The 24,792-nt window shown below is 42.1% G+C and overlaps 1 protein-coding gene across 1 annotated transcript in view; it reads left to right on the top strand.

Annotated features, from left to right (window-relative positions):
* Window positions 1-24,013, top strand: part of PIGK (phosphatidylinositol glycan anchor biosynthesis class K) — a 126,420-nt gene extending 102,407 nt beyond the window's left edge. The window contains exon 11 of the mRNA XM_066624237.1: window positions 22,462-24,013. Within this exon, the coding sequence (XP_066480334.1) occupies window positions 22,462-22,578 (117 nt within the window). The 3' untranslated portion in view covers window positions 22,579-24,013. The remainder of the gene's footprint in view (window positions 1-22,461) is intronic.
* The last annotated feature ends 779 nt before the right edge of the window (window positions 24,014-24,792 follow it).

The raw sequence follows: 24,792 nt of genomic DNA on the forward strand, positions 1-24,792 counted from the left end.
CCACAAGCATAACATTAGGCACCAGTGTCGCTACAGAAGATGCCTATCACATTAGCTTAGGGCGGTTTTTAGTTGGCTTCTCTAGTGGTGTTCTCCCATGCGTGGAAGAAAAGATTAAACCACACACACGTGCGTGCATCATGCAATCAATTCTAGGCTGGATCATGCCACTATTTTGGTAATGTTCAAGAGAAGTCTTTTTTTTTCTGAAGATGCTTCATAGGAAGCAGTTTTTGAGCTGCTCTTTTTCATTGCAAAATCAGGCCAGTGCCGTTCTCTTCTGTGAAGTATTACTTGAAGTAGACTTTCCAGAAACTTCATTTCCCTCAAATTCACTCATCTTTTCACTGAACCCTTTGTGTGAAAATGCAAAGGAATTTTAGAGGTTTAGATCTGTCGTGAATATGTACAGTTAGGCCTAGTAGCATTTAGAGCCTGAACCAAACTAAACCAGTAACTGAGAAGTGGCTTGCAGTTCCTAGCTGCAAGGATGTGAGTAACAACAGCCAACGAAATTAACAGCTCAATGGAAGGTAATAATGTAGCACCTATGCAGACAGAAAGGCGCCCATCAAGGATGGAATACAGGTGGGTCTCCAGTGGGGAGGGGAAGAACTAAGCGGGCTAGCATCCAGCCCCACTTCCGGAAGATTCTGTCCCCAAGAGTTTCTGATTGGACAGTTTAAATAAGTACAGAGTCACCTCCATCCTGTTAGCCTGAGAAGTATAAGAACAAAGCCCAAGGGGTGTGTCTGGGTCTTTTGGTGGAAAAGGTTGTGGGTGCAATATCCTGCAGGTGGAGAGCCTGGTCCACCAGGGCCGTGTGGCCTCATAGGTAACTTGGAGCTGAAAGATCTACAAAAGAAAGCTGACCCAGGTGAGAGTTAGGGAATAATAGAGATAGCCAGTTAGTTTTGTTATTTTAATGCTGATATGTTTCCTAGAGGTTTTATGCCTCTAGCATTTGCTGCCTTTTGTAACTTTATGTAACCCTATGTACTTAATCAAGTAAAAATCCTTTTACTAAGTTGTTTCATTGTCTGTTGGGGACAAAGGTTCAGAATCCTGCGTAGCCATTCAGCAAGCTACCAAATACTCATTGAGGACTAGTAACTTGAGGACTGGGGCTTTAATTAAAGAAAGTGCTCAGTGCCTGCAAGCGATAGGATTAAGCCTAGAGGGTCTCGGTGTCCCTGGACTAAGACACTGGCACACACAGGGTGGTGGCAGTACTACTGAACAGGGGTCCTTGATGGCTCTAGGGTTCGAGAACCAAGAACTCTGAGCACCCCAAAACCCCGGGAGTATATGACAAGATCCACCATCAAACTTTGTATAACGAAAAAGCATGCATTGATCTTGAAACTTTTGATCTCCCCTGGCAACAGGCAGCCCAATCCTTCATTGTAAATTCCCATGTGGCAATACAGCAGCACTGGCATGGGCTACGCTCCATCCCATAAGGAATTTTTGGCATCTGTTAGTCTCCTTGGCATAAAGAGATATTTGTCCCCTTGCCCCAGGGTCAACCCCAGCAGGAGTGACAAGTCAACTTGGATCTGCACCAGCGATATCGCTGGTGTAAGTCCATGTTGATCTGTGAGGATTGATCAAGCCCAGGAAGGGCCTCGAGATTTGATGCGTGCCACTGCTGCTGATCCTGCCCTCCAGGCCCTTATCCATCCACCCCCATTTCCATCTCCACCCTGTTCCACCCTCCTTCCATCCCATTCAACCCCTCTCTGTCCTCCCAACACCCCATTCCAATCCCTGTGCCGGACATACTTGCTGCAGCGGGCCTCCATTGCTTTGTGGCCTTCCACAAAGCGCTTTAATGCTGCTTTTACAGTAGCCGTGCTGGTGGAACACACATTCTGCCAATCATTCAGACATTTAAAAAATTGCTCTAAGAGCAAACTTCACTCTCATTTTTTGTTTTTTCTCTTCATAGTCCAACACAACATGTTCATTTGGATTCACTAGAGGGGGGTTTCAGGCTAAGTAGATGTGCTAATTAAGTAGTTGACATTTTTCATATCATGGCGAGAAAATTTGCTTAATAGCCTTGAATAATACACAACAGAACAGATTTATCCCATTGTTAATTACATCTATTTACAGATATCGGTATGAGGTGTACACAAATTAAACACACCAGCGTCCTAAATGAAAAGTATCTATTAGTTCTAGAGTTGTCACCTGCAGTATTTCAATTCCCTTCTGCAGCTTCTGCTAATCGAGAAACCATGCTGAAAGGATAAATTAAAACAATTTTTAAGCTATTGCTCTTTAATTTTTAGAAATTAAAAGATATGTAAGAGAAAATGTGATGTAAATTCCAAGGGGATTAGGGCTTCTGCAGATGGTGTTTTAAGATGAGAGCCTAATATCATGATTTTAAGGTTTAATAGCGTAGTTTGTGAAAGACTTGAGAAACTGAGGCAAATTAAAGAAAACAATCTATGGGTTGGATTTGCACCTTGAGTTTGATCCACAGATGTACTCAGGGATGCTCAGTGGAAGCCTAATAAATAAATAAAAATTAAAAATTATTTCTATCTCTGGACACTGAACTTACTGCAGATTGTTTTCATTGATATGAGAACAAGTGATTACATTTAGGAAACTGAGGCTTGTTTCAGACATCTCTCCCCACTTCTGTTCTATTGGGGAAAATTATTTAAAGGGAAAAAAGTCATTTATGAACATTGTGTAGGGCAGTGATATTCAACCAGTGTGGCATGGTAGATTGGTATGCTGTGAATGGTCCATAGTTGTGCCCCAAGAGTTTGAGGGACGGTCGTTTATTAATAGGGCCATTGGGAATGTGAGCTCCTGTTCCCCCACCAGCAGCAGCACGTTGTCAATTGTCAAAACACTGATGATGTGCCTTGATAGCACCTTGTCAGTGTGCTGTGAGATAAAAAAAAAAAAAGGTTGAAAATTGCTGGTGTAGAGGATCTGTCTTGCTATGTTTACACCAGTTTGTCAGCCACCCAGTTTACCAGTATGATGTCGTACACTTATTTTATCATGGCTTTTAAGCACTGGTGCGCATTATTGTTGGCTTGGACTACTGAACTTCTCCAGTTAAACAAGCTTCAAAACCTAGACAAAGTTTTGTGGCATGCCCACTTAATGTATTTTTGTTCGCCATACATGGGCACCACATACTTACATTAATATATTCAGAGTTTTTTGGGAGAATATTTCAAATAGGAGATGCTTACTTGCTGCAAGGGAAATATGAAATACAAATCAAAGAGAAAATGAGCCAGAAGTCTTGTAGTTGGTTAATGCGCACTCATAAAAGGCCACGCTTTGGAACATTAATTGTGCACTTCTGGAGCTTGCCTAAAAATTGAGAGGAATACCATGTTCCTTTTCAATTTTCCATTTTTGAAAAACTAATTCCGTCATAATAGTGTGCTACAAATCATGACTTGAGACCTTGCTTCAGAGTTAATCAAAAACTTTTATGTGCTACAGTGTAGTTCTTCTCTAGCATTTTTTTTTCTGCCACTGCTTTTCTAGTCAATCATATGTAGCTGTGTCCCCCATCCTTCTTTCTCAGTCCTCATTCTTCCTTACCTTCCAACTGGTAATCCTCTACATTCTTACTTTTGTAGTAAGCTTAAATTACCTATTGCGTTTCCTACCTTCAGCCACCACAAAGTCTCTACCTGTTTTCTGGAACCTCTCCTTACTCCAGTTTTCCTTCCTTTCTTTTCCTCCTTACTCCAGGTTTGCTTCCTGTCATATCTTGACTCATGTGAGGGTTTTTTCAGTTTACCTTTCAATTACCTAGACAGACTTGCAAGCCACTGTTGTGAGCTTCCTATCCTGAGCCATTCATAAAAGAGTTATGAATAATTACTAGGCACTACAGCAGATCACATCAATTACACTGACAGTGCCCATAGTCCATCTTTGCAACTAATCAAGGACTTGAGAGGACATCCTGAGCCTCCCCCATTCTTTATAACATGTAAGAGGACAGGGGTCCTGCTCCAAAGGGAACTCCTAATCTAGAAGCTGATGCAAGGCAATAAAGAGGGTGGAGAGGAAAATGAGGCAGGGTAAACAGGGGAAGAACATGTGATTATTTCATGTATACATATTTTCCCATTTTCAGAACACAAGGAAACTGCTGTTGCACATACATCCTGCACCCCTTCCTGCTCCTTAAGGAGTTCTTTAGGAAGGTCAGCTGCTATGTTAAATGTAGGAGGGTGAAAGAACCTCAGTTCACATGTGCAGCCTTCATAGCATAGGTGTGGGATTGCATTCTCTTTTTCTCCTTGAAAGGGGAAAGAGAGAAAAGAAGGGAGTGGGAGAGCATGTGCACAATCCTATGCATGTCTATTCAGAAGTAACTCAAAGGGACTTACTCCCTTTGTAAGTTCAAAGGGACTTACTCCCAGGTAAATGTGCATAGGATTGCAGAGAGAGAGAGCACAAATGCTTTTGCAAATCCTGAGCAAATGCAGTGATGGCTATATTGACATTCTGTTTCTGTCTCTCTTGGAGAGCAAAAGGGACAGGAAAGAAAAGAGAAATTCTGCTGCTTTACCCCACTGGTCAAATTCTAATTTTAGTTCTGTTCCTTTCTGTGCACAGGAGACATGCACAGAGAACACAATGAGAAGGGCAGAAAGAAAAGCAGAAGCTAATTCTGGCTGGGCAAATGCTGCTAAGATAAAGCGTCTGGGTTTTCCCTCCCCTTTCTTAAAGTTAGGGAGAGAAACAGCCAATTGAGGTATATAATTCCAAATGGAGCCCTGGAATACAATCAATTCTGAAAGCACCATATGAGTCTGTTTCTCACCTGACTACAGGATGGAGAAGGAGCAACGCATGTTGCTGTAGGGGAAAAACGAGTGGACTAGCCCTGCCCCTCCCAACATGCTCCTTGGTCATCCTTCTAAGCATCCCCACATTTAGTGTTTGTCTGCATAGACACATTCTGAATATGGAAATGCTTTCTCCCTGTGTTCTAGAACCGTGGACATTTAGGGTTCTAAATTCAAAGAGAGGAAGTCTCCTCGTGTTCAGTGGCCTCTAGACCAGGGGTCTCCAAATGTTTTGGCCAGAGGGCCGCATGAAATATCTGGTGCAGTGCTGAGGGCCGGAAAAAAATTTAAATATAAAATTTAAATAAATAAATTAGAGATGGAACTTAGATGAATGAATAAATGAATGAGTAGGCTCATTCACTCAGCCTTTCCGGCCCTCAGAACACCCTCCAGATGCAATCAGAGCACAGGTCTGGTCATGTTCAGTCGAGTGGGCCAGAGGCTTTCAGGGAGCCAGAGGCTGGCCACAGGCTGGATAGAGGCTTGCTGTGGGCCGCATCTGGCTCCTGGGCCGGGGTTTGGAGACCCCCTCTAGACCAAGGCTGAATACAAGTGCACTAGGATGCATGGCGAAGAAGCATGTCACCATGAGTGAGGCTACTTTCAGAATTATAGGGCAATGGAATACACCCAGGAACAGCTTGCCTGGTGCATCTTATTTATCCTCAGTGAGCGATTATTTTAAAGCTTGCCATAATCTCATGCTGCAAGTGCTAGTATAGTTTCCTACTCCCTTCTAAAATGGTGGCAAATTTTTGAACTTCACATGTAGAATTGCATCCTGTAGTTCAGTGTTTCTCAAACTGTGGGTCGGGACCCACTAGGTGGGTCACGAGCCCATTTCAGGTGGGTCCCCATTCATGTCAATATTTTATTTTTAATATATTAGACTTGATGCTACCATGGTATGTGACTACATTTGGGGAAATGTTACAGATCTATACTTTTAACAAGCTACTATATATATATTCTTTTAACAATGATAGTAAATGGGATTTAGTATGGGTGGGATTGCAGCCTAGAATTCCTAAAAATTTTCTGCCTGATGACGTCATTTCTGCTCATGGCGTCACTTCCAGTGAGTCCTGACAGATTTTCATTCTAAAAAGTGGGTCCCGATGCTAAATGTGTGACAACCACTGCTGTAGTTTGTTCCTCTATGTTGATGGTGCACACAGAAAAAATACCAAATGTGTGAGTTAAATATAAGAACATAAGAACAGCCCCACTGGTTCAGGCCATAGGCCCATCTAGTCCGGCTTCCTGGATCTCACAGCGGCCCCACCAAATGCCCCAGGGAGCACACCTGATAACAAGAGACCTGCATCCTGGTGCCCTCCCTTGCATCTGACATAGCCCATTTCTAAAATCAGGAGGTTGCACATACACATCATGGCTTGTAACCCGTAATGAATTTTTCCTCCAAAAACTTGTCCAATCCCCTTTTTAAGGCATCCAGGCCAGATGCCGTCACATCCTGCGGCAAGGAGTTCCACAGACCGACCACACACTGAGTAAAGAAATATTTTCTTTTGTCTGTCCTAACCCTCCCAACACTCAATTTTTGTGGATGTCCCCTGGTTCTGGTGTTATGTGAGAGTGTGAACAGCATCTCTCTATCCACTTTATCCTTCCCATGCATAATTTTGTATGTCTCAGTCATGTCCCCCCTCAGGCGTCTCTTTTCTAGGCTGAAGAGGTCCAAACGCCATAGCCTTTTCTCATAAGGAAGGTGCCCCAGACCAGTAATCATCTTAGTGGCACTCTTTTGCACTTTTTCCATTTCCACTATATCCTTTTTGAGATGTGGTGACCAGAACTGGACACAATACTCCAAGTGTGGCCTCACCATCGATTTGTACAACGGCATTATAATATTAGCTGTTTTGTTCTCAATACCTTTTCTAATGATCCCAAGCATAGAATTGGCCTTCTTTACTGCCGCCGCACATTGGGTGAACACTTTCATCGACCTGTCCACCACCACTCCAAGATCTCTCTCCTGATCTGTCACAGACAGCTCAGAACCCATTAGCCTATGTGTGAAGTTTTGATTTTTTGCCCCAATGTGCATGACTTTACACTTACTGACATTGAAGCGCATCTGCCATTTTGCTGCCCATTCTGCCAGTCTGGAGAGATCCTTCTGGAGCTCCTCACAATCACTTCTGGTCTTCACCATTCAGAAAAGTTTGGTGTCGTCTGCAAACTTAGCCACCTCAGTGCTCAACCCTGTCTTCAGGTCATTTATGAAGAAGTTGAAGAGCACCGGTCCCAGGCCAGATCCTTGGGGCACACCGCTTTTCACCTCTCTCCATTGTGAAAATTGCCCATTGACACCCACTCTCTGTTTCCTGGTCTTCAACCAGGTCTCAATCCAGGAGAGGACCTGTCCTCTAATTCCCTGACTGTGGAGTTTTTTCAGTAGCCTTTGGTGAGGGACCATGTCAAACGCCTTCTGAAAGTCCAGATATATAATGTCAATGGGTTCTCCTGCATCTACATGTCTGTTGACCTTTTCAGAGAATTCTAAAAGGTTTGTGAGGCAAGACTTACCCTTACAGAAGCCATGCTGATTCTCCCTCAGCAAGGCCTGTTCATCTATGTATTTTGAGATTCTATCTTTGATGAGGCATTCCACCATCTTACCTGGTACAGATGTTAGGCTGACAGGCCTATAGTTTCTCGGGTCCCCCTTCTTTCCCTTTTTAAAGATCGATATGACATTTGCTGTCCTCCAATCCTCTGGCACTGTGGCCGTTTTGAGGAACAAGTTGCAAATTTTAGTCAAGAGATCAGCAACTTCATTCTTCAATTCCTTAATAACTCTTGGGTGGATGCCATCAGGGCCCGGTGACTTATTGATCTTTAATTTATCAATTAGGTCTGAAACATCTTCTCTTTCAACCTCTATCTGACTTAATTCCTCGGTCAGGAGGGCCCGTTCGGGCAGCAGTATCCGCCCGAGGTCTTCTGCCATGAAGACAGATGCAAAGAACTCATTCAATTTCTCTGCCATCTCTAAGTCTCCTTTTATTTCCCCTTTCCCTCCCTCACCATCCAAAGGGCCAACCGCTTCTCTGGCAGGTTGCCTGCTTCTAACATGACAAATGAGAGTTGTCATTTCATCAGGCAAACTAGCTGACCTTATATTTAACCCTACATACTAGAAAGATGCTGTGATCCACTGGGTATCTGATTGGACTATATTCTTTGAAAAATTGTTTTTAAGGTCTCAGGAAGTCTATGCTGTGTCAGATGGGTAGTCTACTGCTCTCTCTCTCTCTCTCTCTCTCTCTCTCCCATTGTGTCCAACAAGATACCCCATTGCCATTCATAAGCAGGGCATTCTAGTGATAATGATCCCTTGTTGTTTTCAACTGGTACTTTTATAGGTGTTTTGTCTCTAAACATAGATTATCAAGGCTCAGTGTAAAGGATAATTTGTAGTTGGAGGGAAAACTCTTAAGAAGTTTGGTTTTTGTTAATGTTTTGTAGCTCGTACTTTATTTCACCTGAGGGTAAGCTGAAACAATAAGATCTGATTGTTACTAATAAACCTGTATTGAAGAAAGAATGTTGCTGCTACACTCACACTGTCTCTGTGCAGGTTGTCATGTGCACTTTACCAAACCGGTTCAGGGATACTTAACAGGAACTAAAAGGATAAAATGCTACACCAACAGTTCCATGTGTGAGATTTGGAAAAGCCTCACTCCAAATAGTTATGCAGATTAATCACACATTAACCACCATATAAGCTTTGTGAGACGGTATCCTGGGGATTTTTTGTTTATCCTTCCACAGTCTCCTGCTAGACTGTGGCCATGTGACACATAGACCTGTCTTGACAGAGTTGATGAATAGAGAGGGAGAGAGATATTGGCAGGCTGCTCGCCAGGGCTGCTTCCTCTAGCATTGTTTTCCTAAATAATTCAGAGAGGCTGGTATTTTCATCACATTATTTCTGTTCTCAGAAGGAATAGAAAGGAGCAAATGAATAGAGACGGCAGCACTGGAGTGCTTATGTCTGTGTAGTTCAGTGGGCATAACAGTATTGCATTGTTCCTGGCTTTAATATCCTCACCTCTATGCCATGTTAGCTTGAGGGCAGTTAGGTGTGATAATTCACTGAATTCTTATGCAGATATATTTTCAGGGATCCTAAGGGGAATAGGTTGCTTAAATAGAAAGTAAACTGTAATCCCAACTGCTATATAGTTGCTGGGCATTCCTCACAGTGGTCCTGAGATGCTGCCTTTTTTGATTCAGTCATGGACATACTGTTAACGCAATCTCTTTTGTGAGAAAAAAATCAGAATAAAAGAAGAGCCCCGCTGGCCTGTGTAGTCCAGCATCTTGTCTCTCACAGATGTCTCTGAGACATCTCCCCAAGCAGGAGGAAGGCATGCTCTCCCTTCATTGCACCCTTGCAACTTGTATTCAGAGTCAAACTGCTTCTGGTCTTTCACGTAGCACATAGCCATTGTGACTAGTAACCATTGGTAGAGTTGTCTTCCATGAAATTGTCTAATTCGTTTTTGAAGCCTGCTAAGCTAGTGGCTATCACCATATCTTATGGTAGTGAATTCCATAGATCAATCCTGTGCTGAGTGACGAAGTACCACTTTTTATCTGTCCTAAATCTCCCTTCAGTCAGTTTCATTGGATGACTGCCAGTTCTAATACAAGTTGAGCATCCCTTATTCAAAATGCTTGGGACCAGAAGCATTTTGGATATTGGATTTTTCCATTTTTCAGAATACTTGCATATATGGGAGATCTTGGGGATGGGACCCAAGTTTAAACACAAAATTCCTTTATGTTTCATATTATAATATAGCTTAAGGGTAATTTCGTACAATATTTTTAATAATTTTGTTCATGAAACAAAATTTGTGCATGAAACACAGTTTGTAGTTTTATTTCTTTGGTCAGAAAAGTAAAAAAAGAAAAAGTCATGTTGGCACTCAAAGAAGTTTTGTATTTTGAAATTCCTGATGAGGGATGTCCAACCTGTATTAGCAATAGACCTAAAGCCTTGAAGGTTCAGAGGGTCTCAAAGACTGTGTTGTGAATCCCTGACTGAAAGGAGTATTGCAACCTAATATCTCCGACTGTAAATGAAGTGGGATGGGAGAAAGGAATACTAAACTGGGGGGGGGGAGCAATGGTGGACTAAATTGTCTGGGTTACAGATAGGTCCAGGTGCAAGGAAGATGGAGACATACAGGAACTGGAATGGTAGAGTTGATGCTAGGAGTGTTGAGGAGTCTGATGGGCATACCCAGTGAGGTTTTAGATTTGGGGGCATGGAAGTAGTTTCCTGAAGGATATCATGTCAGTGATTGGTTGTACATTTTAGAGTTCATCAGAAGCATTGCACTGATCTCAAAGAAAGAGAGTTCAGCAAAGACATCTCATAGCTCATGATATATGGAGTGATGTGTGCAAATAAGGTAATGAATTTGGAGCTGCCCTACATTATCCAAACAATTTGGAAGCTTGTTATGTAAGTTCAGAGGTTCACATCACACATCCATGTTGCTGTGTAACTGCTGAACTTCACTTATAATCAGTGCTTTTTTTGTAAATAAAAAGGTGCAGGAACTCACAACTTGTTAATCTTTTATTTATTTATTTATTTATTTATTTATTTATTTTAAACCAGTTTTTATTGGAGAAATAAAATATTTTTTATGTGCTTCCCCCCTAAAGATGAACTTACTTCTGAGTAGACATGCATAGGATTGGACTGTCAATCTCCACATCCCCTTCCCCCTAGCTATTTTTTCTACACATGGGGAAAAATACTGTACAGGTACACTTGTAGCATGTAGTATGTAGTGTGGCACTACTTCGAGGAGAGGAAGGAGTGAATGGATTCCGAAAAATGGCTTACATGAGTTCCATGTAATAAAATTACTCTAAGCAACTGTGGAAGTAAGAACCAAAAAGGAATTCTTACAGGAGAGGGGTCCTTAGGTGCACATAGAAACAGCTACGTTTGTAAACAAGCAATTAAATATGGTTTAATTCAGGTATCAGAATACTCTGTGACTTTGGGAAGGCGCTTGGCATGCAATTGTATGTTCTCTGCTGCCCTGAGCAGCTGCTGTGTATTGCTGGAGAGGAGCTGCAAATGCTGGCTGGCGGAGGGCATGCTTGTGGGGGAAGGATGAGGAGGATCTCTGGCAAGGCTGGACAGCACGTTGTACACATGTAGAATCTCTTTTCACCTGCCCTTAGCATGTGAAAACGGGTGCAGATATATATCTCTGCCAGGATTAAGAGCCCAATCCTAGGTATGTCTATCTGAAGTAAGTCTCTTTCTAGTCAATGGAGCTTACTCCCAGGAAAGTGCCTAGGATTGCAGCCTAAGAGCCCAATCCTATGCATGTCTACTCAGAAGTCCACTTTAGTGAATGGGGCTTACTGTGGATAGGATGGCAGCCTCAGGGCCCAATCCTGGGCCTGTCTACTCAGAAGTCAGTCCCATTAGAGGCAGTGGGGCTTCCTCCCAGGAAAGTGTGGAGAGGACTGCAGCCTCAGATTCCCTCCTGTGCCTGTCTACTCAGAAGTCAGTTCCACTAGAGGCAGTGGGGCTTCCTCCCAGGAAAGTGTGGAGAGGACTGCAGCCTCAGAGCCCCTCCTCTGCCTGTCTACTCAGGCTGCAAGGTTATGACACTTTCCTGGGAGTAAGTCCCATTGAACACAATGGAACTTACTTCTGAGTAGACATGCTTGGGCTCTCAGACTGCAAGGCTATGCACCCTTTCCCAGGAGCAAGCCCCATTGAGCACAATGAGACATACTTCTGAGTAGACACGCCTAGGCTAGTGCTGCAGATTGGCACGGGGCTGCACCAGCCAGCTTCCTTCCCCTCCTCTTCCGCCAAGCCAGTATCTGGGCGTTCCGTGGGTGCCGCAGCCCGTCTCCTTGGCTGGCTGGCTGGCTGTTCGTCCTCCTCCTTGGCGTTGGCGCGTGCCTCCCATGCCCTCCACCGGCTTCAAAGCTGCGCTGGGAAGCAGAGCGCGGAGGGAGGAGAGGTAGGCTGGGCTCAGGCGAGAGCTTGGAGATGGGGGCAGGAGGGGGTCGTTGTGCGGTCAGACAGGGGCCAGGCACCCGCCCACCCTGCACTCCCCAGCAGCCACCCAGCAAATGCCTCTATTTTGCTCCCCCCCTCCTGGAATGCCTCCAAAGGGGAGGGGCCCCTGCAAAAAGGTGCCAGAACTCCGTCCCCCCGCGTTCCATTAGAAAAAAAGCCCTGCTTGTAATGATAGTCATCCACATTCCTGGCAAATATGAATCTTCTGCCTCAGACCCACTTTTTAATGCTGTAACTCCAACAAGCATGATAAAACACAATGTAAAACACAACCCATTTTTCATGACAGCTAAGTCACAGCAATTTAATAATACTCATTGTGTGTCATATTTTAAGGTGGGTTTTTAAATACCTAGGTGGTATATTAAGACCACCTAAAATTGTACCTGAGTAGTATTTTTATGCAAGCAAACCTAATTAATCGAAACATATTGAACTCGACAGCAATGTGGCAAGCTGAGAACTGCCTGTCTACTTAGCAAAAGCAAACGTGGCTTTGGCAGAGGTAACTCTGGGTGTCTTGAGACATACATTAGAGGGAAAAAAAGGGGGGTGCTGTAATGTTCTTTTTGGAAAGAAATTATGGTCCTGTTCACAAAGTGAGAAAATACCCGCATAGCCCCCCCAGTACCCCCATAGTTCCCCAATATTTTTTCCAGAAAAGAAAATGTAACAGATGACCCGACTTTTTTTATTGACTCAGATATAGGTTCTCAGTTACCTACAACTACAGCAGCATGTCTTTCAACTAATACCATTACATGGATTATATTTCTGGGTAACTTGAAGAAGCTGTATTCATGAAGCACCCAAGTGGCATGTTAAAGTATCTTCTTGAATGTACCCTTGGGAGTGGTATTGAGTGGTGGGAGATTTTGTGTGAACTTGGACCTGCGTATGTCCCCTGAAGGTCTTCATTACTTTCTCTACTTTTTGTTTTGCTTTACCCCTTCCTTTCAGAAAACTAAAGGTTTGAGATGTGCAGACAACTCCATAACCAAGATGATTCCTGAACTTATTTATCAATATGAACAATATATAATGTTCTTCACAAGGTGCACAGCAGTCTTCTAACTCCTAGTCATTTTAAGAAACATTCCATATGCTCTAATAAAGTTCTACAGAGGGAAGAATACTTAGGATTCTGAGCCCAAAACTGTAGCCACATGAGCATTTAACTTCTGCCCTTCACATGTGTTAGAATTCATAGTATAGTCAGTACCACTTGTAGGGTATCCCAAGGAAATGTCTACCAAAATATTTGATGTTGATTAATTAGGCTTTTGCTTTCCCTTTTAAAACAAATACAGTTTTAATATTTGTGCTAGAAGTTGATGCTTGATTCCAAACTTATTATTATTTTTTGTGAGGTTAAAGATAAAAGAGGGAAACCTGTGAATTCTCTAAACTCCCCTAGAAAGGTTAATAGCAACTTTATTTGATGTTGCCATATGGTGGAGGCTTTCATCACAAAATTCTGTTTTGGGTTCTTTGTCCTTCTGAGTCTTTTTTTTTTCTGGAGGAGTTGACTGCATGTATTTTTCTCATTCTACGCTGAAAGTCTTGTTAGTTGATAACAATGATGAGAGTGTACCGCCAAACTGAGTTTGCTTCTACTCTACAGTCTGCTTGCTAGACCCCAGATCCATTATGCAATCGGAAGATAAGAATTATACATAACAAGTATGCTAATTGTATTCCTGGAATTCTGCAGCAGTTCATATCTGACTACATGTACTGCAGTAATTTAGGATGACTTGACACAAAGGTTTATACTATAAACCTTTAGTGATGAAAAGTCACCTCAGGTAACTTTCTTCCATGGTAGAGCTTTCTTTTGGATGTCCTCTCATACGGTCAGACATATTTAACAATGGAAAGATAGTAGGATCTCTAAAACATATTTTAAAATGTTTTAAAATGTTTTAAAATTCCTTTAAATTAAAGGAAAACAGACATTTAATAATGCCAGAGAAGGCAGCCGGCTGGCAATCCATCAATCATTCTCTCTGCAGGCTTCTCCCTTCCCCCTGAGCACTTGAAAGAAGGCTAAATGGCAGCGATTATCACCTTCTCCATTCTTTCCCCCTTGCTGGGGCTGGGGAAGGGAGATATTGCTGCCTCCTAGTGAAGCCTAAGCGCCTGGACTGATGGCCTCTGTGTGCATTACAAAGGTAATCAAGGCTGTTTGTAAATCACCAGAGCAAAGAAACTTTGTTTTTTAAATTGATTTGCTATAGTGCGTTTTTTGCCATCCACTTGAGTTCTTGGAAGGGAACCCTCTGGAATAATGAGGCTCAACCTGTATAGGTTTTGTAGTAGGATCTCCTTTGTCCCACTAGCTTTGCTCCTCTTACTGTGAATCATCACTGGTCGTCACTTGTAAATATTTTAATTGCAAAGTAATTTTTGTTACAATTTTGCAATTCTTCCCCATACAAAGATTTTTACTAGCTTTTCCTGACATTTGGCTGCTTTTCATTGTGGAACATCATATTTGCTTCTAACACACTATACTGAAATGTGCACAGTATGTTCGTGAAGCTTCTACCCTGCTAAGAAACCAATACATTACAAAAACAAACCACCACCTCCTAAAGCACGTCTACCAACCCATTATGGGTAAAATATGCAAGCTTACAATTTATAAGGTTTTTGGGTCATGAGGGAAAAAATTAATAATTCCAGCTATCTGCTAATAACTTAATCCTCTTTCATACCCACAGTAAGATTAAAGTCCTAACAGAATTTCGGCATAAAAGCTGTCTCTTAATCTATGAAACAATTTGGAGCATTTTTGTCTAATCCCTCGATTTCTGCTTATTAACCAAAATGTCATAAAGGCTAGTACTCAAGTTATAAATGGTCTTTCACTAGTCTCAGAACTCAGGCAGCATACAGCTAAAACCCTTTGCTTGTCTCTTACTGAATTGGGTGCAAATAATAGACAAGATAAAACCAAGTTTTAGGTCCCATGATTTCTCTAGGTGAGAATGATGCGTGTGCTTCACTCCCCGTTGACTTCAATATGACCAGAAATGTTTAGCTATGACTGGATTGTGTCCTTTGTTTTTACATCTGCTCAGCAATGCGGCATTGTACAGAGAATTACCTTTTGGCTTGTCTTTGCATCTAAACCCTTTCTCCAGGAATTTCTATTAAACTTTGAACTTTTTCTTCCTCAGAAAGATTGGCCTGTAGAAAAGATTTCATTTATGTATTACACCCAAGGCTATCGGCCCAATCCCAAGTACCTCCCACAAGAGGGTCCGATGTGGTGTCTGCTGCCTTTTGCAGGAGAGTTTTGGCCTCCGGAGGCCTCCTTGGAGAAGGGGAACTTTTGTTTCCTTGCCCTAGGGGAGGCCCCTGCTGGGTCTACTTGAATCTGTACCATGTGTATATACCGTGTTCCCCCGAAAATAAGACCTACTCTCAAAATAAGACCTAGTGTGTTTTTTGAGAATTGCTGAAATATAAGACCTACCCCGAAAATAAGACCTAGTTGTGATCAGGGCCAGGACAGGGCGGGGGGCGGAAGGGGTCCTCAGGCGGGGGTGTGTGTGGAAAATGTGACCAGGAACGCTCCCTCCACCTAGAAAGCACCTGCTGTGCTGCCTTGGGCAGAGGACGCTGAGGAAGAGCTGAGGCGGGAAGCAGCAAGTGAGGCAACCCTGAGGCTCTGAGGCTCTCCAAACGTTCCAGAGAGTAAGTCCCATTAACTATAAAGGGACTGACTTCTGAGTAGGCAGGCAGGCATCCTCCTGGGTGCTGGGGGGATATTTTTGCATGGTATATTTTTGTACATGAATGACTGGATTGTTGTACATTAAAAAAAATAAGACCTACCCTGAAAATAAGACTAGTGTGTTTTTTTGAACCAAAAAAAAAAAAAAAGACAAACAAATGTGTCTTATTTTCAAGGAAACACAGTATGTGTCCGGAGAGAAAAAGTGAGAGAGAGTGAGCGTGCATGGCGTCGCAAGCCCAAACAGACCTGTGAAAGGCGTTAAGGGTGGACACTGCTGCCTCTGTACTTGCCCTCTTCCATGGCCCAATTCATCCCTGCCCTGTTGCTTCTCTGTTCCACCCCCTCGCAGACTCTATCCCAACTCCTGTGTGAGCCTACCAGGGGCAGTGGGCATCTGGCATTCAGTGTTGTGTGGAACCAGCAGCTCACTGCTTCCAATGGTAGCCTGCCTGTGCACTTCAGCATGTTGTCTTTCGCAGCAGCCAGAAAATTATGCTGTGGAAACGCTAGTTCCAGTGGCATAATGCTGCATTAGAATTGGGCCATGTATCTGTAAAATTCCTCTGTAGCAACAACTAAATATTTTTCTACTCTGAAAACTAACCCTGGTGATTGACAGATGTTGTACTTCGTAATCAGAAGTCATTCATGTTGTAGCTGGCAATTTAATTCAAAAGCTGGGGCATTTAAAACTTCCACCAGACAAAATGAATTTCTAACTATGTCCACAAGAAGTGCAGAAGAGTGCACTGAATCAACATTTCAAATTAATACTGGATCTAGTATTTAACCAGCAATTATAAGCTCAATTATCCAAACGGCCAGAACATATCAAAAGTATGTAGATAATTAGTTTGCATAAATCAGGGTGTTTTCAAAGGATTGCATTGATACTGGATTATATGAAAGGCATATGAGGCCCAAATCCTAACCCACTTTCCACCACTGGCATAACTGTGCCAATGGGACATGTGCTGCATCCTACAGTTGGGGGGCACTCACAGAGGCCTCCTCGAAGTAAGGGAATGTTTGTTCCCTTACCTAGGAGCTGCATTGTCCTTATGTTGGTGCTGGAAAGTGGGTTAGGATTGTGCCCTTAGTCGGATAGCCAATGTTCTTCTATTCCAAAGTTCAGCATTTGAAGGATTGCTTCTTGATCCTGCAAAGATCTTGGTACTTGGCTGACATACCGACCAATAATTACAATATAGTATCTATGGGTGGGTGAAATCTATTGGCCTCATTTGCATTTAATGTTTGCATTTTCCAGGCATCCATTAGACTTGGGCCAACTTATGGTGTTGGGAACACCTGTACAATACTGGCATAAGTAGCCTATTAGTTGAACTCAGCTGCTTTACTCTAATGGTGTTGGAAGTATGTGGTATTAAAAATGGAGGGGAGCTGAGATTTCATCCAGGGACTTCCTGACCACAAAGTCAGGAAGTCCCTGGATGAAATCTCAACTCCCCTCCATTTTTAATGTGAAGATGTTTGTTACTAGCCTACCATAGAGGATTGTTGCAAGGAAATGTTTATCTCTTTGTAGTTGCCCAAAGTGCTTGAAAAATGCTTATACTGAAAGCATGATTCATCCTGAGTAAATATTCAGTGAGAAATAAGCAGTGCTTGACTGGATTGTCCTTCAAGAATTGCTGATACTATTGTTTTTCATATGTTGCTGCCCGAACATGCCTATGTGGATGTGTTTTGGATACACTATGAAATTCAGAATTGTAATCCCCCTTATAGTCCATTTTAACATTAATTCTGTTGAATCAAAATAAAATCTGAAGTATTGAAACCTTATTAAATTAGCAGCATACTTTTCTGCCTGTGAGGTTTTAATGCAGGGGCTGTAATCTTAACTTTATCCTGAGTTGTTTAAAAAAAATCAAACAAGTTTCATTCTAAATTGCTGCTAAATCTCTAGTATATCTTTGCCATTCTTTTCACACAATGCCATTTTACTTCAACAACATGTGCTGTTTGCTTTGTGAAAAGCACTCACTGAAAATCTTGGGCATTTTCTACTGGGATCCCTATAGACCCATCCAATTTGGAAATTCTCTGTTTTATCATCTCCTTAATTAGAATATGTGGAGCAGTGCTCTGTTAACTGTTTTGAAGTTTCACAGAATAATGATTCTATCCCAACTATAAAGAGTGTGACAGAAAATTATTCACAGTTGGAAGCCAGCTGTTGCTTAGCTACCTAGCATTTAAATTCAGAAACTCCTCCAATTTAACAATAACCCGCCCTTAAGCTTCTAAATGTATTTGTTCATGATGCATTGTGCCATTTTGTGCATGCATTTCACCTGTTAACAGCAATTATGCTGGAACAAAGACGATATTTACAAAGGGGTGAATGTGCAGCATAAATCCAAAAATTATATAAAATTATTCAAAAATGCATGCAAGCCTCCAATTTCAAAATGGATCTGATGCCAATGAAATTTTCAAACAGAAACTTTGTTGGAATAAAAACTTGGTTGAGTGAGTGCACTGGTGTCACCAAGGGGGTGCGGGGGGTGCGGGCTGCACCAGTTGATGCGCCTGGGGGGGCGACACGCCCTGCAGGGAGGACTTGCTAACATCGCGGGGTTAGGAGCTACTGCATCATGCCATAAACCATTGGATGCGGAACGGCCGGCAAAGTGCAGTGCAGAAAACAATAGAAATCACTCTTTTCTTTCAAAAGTTATGGCCAAAAAACCGGGAAGGAAAAAATGCATGGAGCCCCATGGAAAGTGAAAGTGAGCCATATCGCATGTTTACTTGCAAGTAGGCATACTTACCATAGTCTGTCGGAAAGGGCAGGCTGAGAGGAATCCAACGACACCAGAATGGTCCCGATCCAATGAATGCAGCCCCCCCAAAAACACCCGAGAAGCTCCCCCCTCCCAGCTGCGAGTCTGAGCCTGAAATGAAGCCACGTGGCTGTGTTTACTCACGAGTAGGCAGACTTGCCTTAGTCGAGGCAGGCTGAGAGGCTCCAAGGACGTCAGAATGGTCCTCATCCAATGAGTGCAGCCCCAAAAAACACCAGAGAAGGAGGTTCCTCCCTCCCAGCTGCCTCCCTCCCAGTATATAGAGCCTTATGGAAAGCAAAGCAGCCTCACAGTCGTGTTTACTCATGAGTAGGCAGACGCGCCTTGGCTGGTGGTCAGGCCAGGCAAAGGGGAATGTGAGGACACCAGATGGAGCTGGAGTGCAACAGAAGGCAGCCTCCCCCCCTAAAAAGAACAAAAAAGAGGCTTGAATGGTAAGGGGAAAGTTTTCTATTTTGCATTTGCAAAGCCAGGTGGGTCTTTATTCTGATATGCCTGAAATAGAAGAACTTTAAACTGGACACTGGGGAGGGCTGAAGATCTCACTGATTCTCTTTTGGGGGGTTGTTATTGCAGGCAGACTACAGAATAAGCCCCATTGACCACTATGGGACTTACTTTAGAGTAGACATGCATAGGCTTGGGCTCACAGGCTGCAATCCTACCCACACTTTCCTGAGAGAAAGCCCCATTGACCACTATGGGACTTACTTCAGAGTAGACATGCATATGAGTGTGCTCACAAGCTGCAATTCTACCCACACTTTCCTGAGCGTAAGCCCCATTGACCACTATGGGACTTTCTTCAGAGTAGACATGCATAGGCTTGAGCTCACAGGCTGCAATCCTACCCACACTTTCCTGAGAGTAAGCCCCATTGACCACAATAGGATGTACTTCGGAGTAGATTCACTTGGTGGAACAGGACTGGCTCCTCCTTATTTAATTATTTTATTTTAATTATTTATTTTAATTTGCTTGATGTCACTTCTGGCCATGACATAACTTCCAATGGGTCCTGGACAGATTGTCATTCTAAAAAGTGGGTCCCAGTGCTAAAAGTTTGAGAACTGCTGCAATAAGTTGTTAGTAAGTTGACATGGAGTGTGTGTGTGTGTGTGAGAGAGAGACTCTACAAGTTTTCAAAATAACTAAAATCAGAATTTGGAGGAATAATACCATTATGTTATATATCAGTCAATGCATAATTTCATGCAGAATGCAGTGAAACAATCCACATTGCAATATCTGTGTTCTAACAAAAGGTACAGCCAAAAAACCGGTGGGGGCAATGGTACATCACCACACCCACCTGGGGCATTGCCCCGCCCACTCGATGGGGTGTCGCGCAGGCCTCTCGCACCGGGTGACACGAATTCTAGTGACACCACTGAGTGAGTGTCACAAGGCGAGGCTATCTTGGTTTATCCCATGTGTTTCAAGGCACGGCATTTACATTTGAATTTGGGCTAGACTGCTTTTATCATAAAAACCAAAACACTTTGCTCAGTGACGAAGCTGTGACCCCGGCAAATATGGAAGTCACTGTTGCAACAAAGGTGGGATTTTCTAACAATTGATGTGACAACAGTGTTTTGAAATGGCACACAGCTACCTTACGTGAGGGAAATCTAACATCCTTTCTAATCCAGCATGTCCTAACAAATAAAAACAAAAATAAAATTGGATTGATAGAAGGCTTTATATGACCTGAAATAGTCCTGTTTTTAAGGGCTGGTTCATACAACAGAACTTTTCTTCACAGAAGCCGTCCGAGTCACTATCAGACTGTCAACAAAACTTGATCAGGCCAGCAGCAAGTCCTGTGATTGCAGTGGCACTTCTCCAGCTGCAGTAGACAGGGAAGTTGCTGAAAGCCACATGTAGGATCTCCTGCTTCAGACTTTTCTTTATCTGTGCAAATGTGTATGCTAAAGATGGTTGGGTATTACGAGAAGATGGGTTAAAACTGAAGGAGATGTATGTTCACCCATGTAGAATTGTCTTGATTGGTAGCATTCCTAGGAGAACCCACGCATGGAAACTAGATTGGAAAATATGTCCTAATATGACATGGACACACATGTTTGGGATTGACGTTTTCTAACACTGCAAAATTACTCTACCAGTATAAATCACGGATATTTGCTTGTATGTATACCTTTCAGCACAATCCATATGGATATGATTGTATATAGACCTCCCCGTCCCCATTATTGCCATCATGAATATGTCTCCTAGCTCACTATGTCTAGCCTGGTTTGCACTTACTTTTCTTCATGCCGTTGTGTACCCACGTATGCAACAACACGGAGACTTTTCATTGTGTATCTCGACTCTGAGGCAATGCAAGTAAAGTCACTGCTCTTGGCTCACCTCTGGACCAACAGAGGACCTTTCTGTTACGGGTTCATGGATTGCTGAGTTTCTAAGAATACTAAGGGTTAACCACAGGGACTTCCCAGAGGACAGCCCTTGTATTGGAGCAGGAGGGAGAATCTGTGGCAATTTAACAGGTGTAGCATCTGAAAGAAGGGTATGTGTCTGTTTGGTTGGCATGTACCACTGCATGCAGCTTTCACTCTGTAATTCTCTAATCCATGTTGTCAAGAGAAATTTATTTCTTAGAAGGCTGTCCATTCATCTCTCCCCACTATTTTTCTTTTTGTTGCCCTAGCTTTTTATCAATAATGTATCTGGTGCATTTGAAAGCTTCACTGTTCGGCTTTGAACAGATTACTTTGTAAGCTCTTGAATTCAAATATTTAAAAGGGAAGAAAAAAAAATCACATCCCATGAGCTAACCTCCCCCCCGCCCTTGGAATACCAGGGGCGTGCAGGAGAAAGAAGAAAAAACCTTGGTGTGGTAGTATGACAAGATGTAAAACCTTCCACCGAGGTCACCTTATAAATATTTATTCCTATAAATTTCTTTAAAGAAATTAAATTATGTGTTCTATACAAAAGAGACGAGAAAGGCTTTTAGTGTCACTGGCTGCAAATTGAAGTCATTTGTCTAGGAGGGTCAGGTGCCACTTGGTGGTAAGGATTTGTCTGAGATCTAAGTGAAGAAAGATTGATAGCATAAAGAGATTGATGAAATGAGCAATGCAATATGCATATGAAGTTCTGGGTTAATTAGGAAAATTAAAACCAGAAAGTTTCCTTTGTGTGAAGTAGCGTGAAATAGGAGCTGGTACCAGGGTATGCTGGCAGACTTGTATATTTCGGCTTGATTTTCGTGGGAAGTGAATGTTGGTGAATACCAATGAAGACAATGATCAGTGCTGTGTATGTTTTATTGTTAATGAGAGCAGTGTAGTCTTTTTAAGGTGAATATACATTCTTTTGTTGTCAGCCATGTTCTCATTAATGTAAACCACAGCTTATCTGCATTTTTCATTTCTGGCACATTAGAAAAAACAGAACACCCAGTATGTTCCACTGAATCATGTTGCCATGAGATTGTGCCAAGGTTCTGTTTTTTTGTTTTTACCCAAGCAGACAGATTTGAAGCTCTAAGGCATTTGTGATTAAATCTGAGCTAGGAACTATTAGCATCTACAGACTCTTTACCTCTGTTTTGTGTAGACCGTGTGGTTTGCCTGACAGTAAACTCTTTCTACCTATCAACATAATTCCCCCACTTTTTTTGGTAGTAGCGTAAGGGCCCAATCCTATCCAGCTTTCCAGCACTGATGCAGCTGTGCTAACAGGCTGTATGCTGCATCCTGAGGTGGGGGAACAGTCATGGAGGCCTGCTCAAGGTAAAGGAATGTTTGTTCCCTTACCTTGTACCTGCATTGTGGTTTCACTGGCTCTGGAAAGTTGAATAGGATTGGGCCCTAAGACTTTTCCTCACATTCGAGAATATCTACTACAAATACTAACAGTACTTTTATTTTCACTTTGCAGAAACCAAAGCAGAAGGAGTGGCACCCCCCTGGGGGTTTTATTTTAGGACTCTGGGCACTCATCATCATGGTTTTCTTTAAAACCTATGGAATCAAGCACATGAAACATATCTTCTAAAAGGTTCTGCGCAACCAAGATGCCTGCACTGAATATCTCACTGAATGAAAATACCATTCATTTGGATAAAGAGTGTTGAAGTTCTCTACTTGAAAGTTCTTGTCATGCTGTGCCTGCCTTGCATAACCTCTTATGATCTTTGCATTGTTACTTTACAGTTTTGTCTTGTTGAAACCTTGTCGTGTCAATTTAGAATACAATTATGTACAAGTTCAGAGACTGTTATCTTGCTCTGTGATATTGTGCAGGCTTCATTGTACACACACAGGCTCCCCCCCCCCATACCACTTTTATTTACTTCCAGTGAAATTAATTTTGCACGCAGTTGCTCTTGACCCAGTGAAGGCACTCCATGATCAGAAACATCACTACAGCAACGGATTTCCTTCGCTGGGAACTTGCAGGGTTACTGCAGGGAAGTGAAGCTTTACATCTAGAATTCAGGTGAAAACCCAGATGATAATACTCTCTGGAACATATATTACCAGCTCTGACTCTGCTGATCACCTGTTGGAGAGGCAAACAGATCATCTATACAAATGTCATCTTATTTTTCATTCTTCAGAAGGTAATCAGGACAATTGGAATGGACAATGTAGACTATTTGCAGTGGAGAGTGTCCTTTTGGGGAACACAAAAAACCTAGCCTACATCTTTAAAGCATCTCAGGCTAAGATCTCTGTATTCTGCATAAGGGACTCTGAATTTGGTCATGTGAGTAAGTGAACAGTAGATGTACATGAATGTAGAGGAATCCTAAACATTTTTATTGGAATAAAAATGCTAGACTACCACCTGAACTTTTTCTTTTCTTCAAGCAAAAATTTTCCCTTTTACTTTTTCTAAAATAGTTACCCAATCGCTGTAATGAAGGTCTAGACAATATGTAGAACCTTATTTAAGATGTCACTTTATCAATATAAACTTAAGTCACTTTGTGGACTTTTGCTGTGACATATTGAACACTTGTTCAACAGAAACAAAAATACTGTAGGAAATATTGATTTCTGCTGTTAAATACAGCCCTTTAGATCAATCCTTTTACCTAGGGCAATTTTGCTTCTTGAATTCCATGAATCATTAGAACTGAAAACAAAACCAAAAAAAGTCCATAAAATAACCTAATTGAATCTGCTGGGTGGGAAAACCACCAACTGCTTGAAAATAGGGCTTCCTTGTGTTCAGAGAAAGTATATACCGATAGACTTTCCAAAATAACTTTATGTGCTTCACTGTGGTGTATGAGCTTTACAGTGCACTAATACACTGGTTGTGTGCATAAGGGAATTTTATCAGGACATTGTGGTAATAAGCTTCATTAATTCTATGTACTTGAAAACTAGGCCTCACCTTTTGTTATCATGTACAATGTTTGTTTTATCTTATTGTTGATGAATGAGATTTGTTCACAGAGAAAATAAAATGTGGCACTGAGTGACTTGCCTCAGGATATCTGTTGATCATGCTTATGGTCCGAGCCTACATATGGACTCAAGTTACTGGAAATGTAATCATATGCAGTAGTGCCCATACAGAAGATTCCCAGACACTATGTGGTTGGCATAGCTGAAGGTCTTAGTTTTTATAGTTTGGATGCTACAGTTAGCATGGGCCCAAGGTACATCTTTCAGCATCCTCCTCAGGTGAGCATGAAGCGTTTAGTCTTGATTTCAGTAACGTTTTGTTCCATTGATGGATTATGTTTTGTGTTCCAAAAGATCTCTTTAAGTCTGCTATATTCTTATATGAAACACACAAAGCAGACATTATTGCCTACATTTCCGTGTGTATTTTCTTACCTCAATAGTGCCTTATTATGGCCTTTGTTAGAGATGCACCTGCAAGCTCATAATGGAGAAGGATGGCTTGATGTTTTTTAATCTGTTTTATATGTTGTTAGCCGCCCTGGGTACCTTTGGGGAGAAGGGCAGGATAAAAATAAAGTTTTATTATTATTATTATTATTATTATTATTATTATTGACTATTCAGTGGATAAGCCTTCATTCTCAAATTTGTTGATCCATAGTCATTTGAGAGCAATTACTTCATACCCATACATTGACTTTAAAAATGAAAAATCAGAGGAAGGTCTTAGAGGAATGCAAGTTCTGAATTGTATTTTTTTCCAATAAAATAATCAGTGCACCATATATTGTATAATGAATTTGTCCTTAAAAGATCCCTCTGTATACAGGTTGGTTCAGGTTGGACC

This window comes from Tiliqua scincoides, chromosome 4, assembly GCF_035046505.1.
Source record: "Tiliqua scincoides isolate rTilSci1 chromosome 4, rTilSci1.hap2, whole genome shotgun sequence".
NCBI lineage: Eukaryota > Metazoa > Chordata > Lepidosauria > Squamata > Scincidae > Tiliqua > Tiliqua scincoides.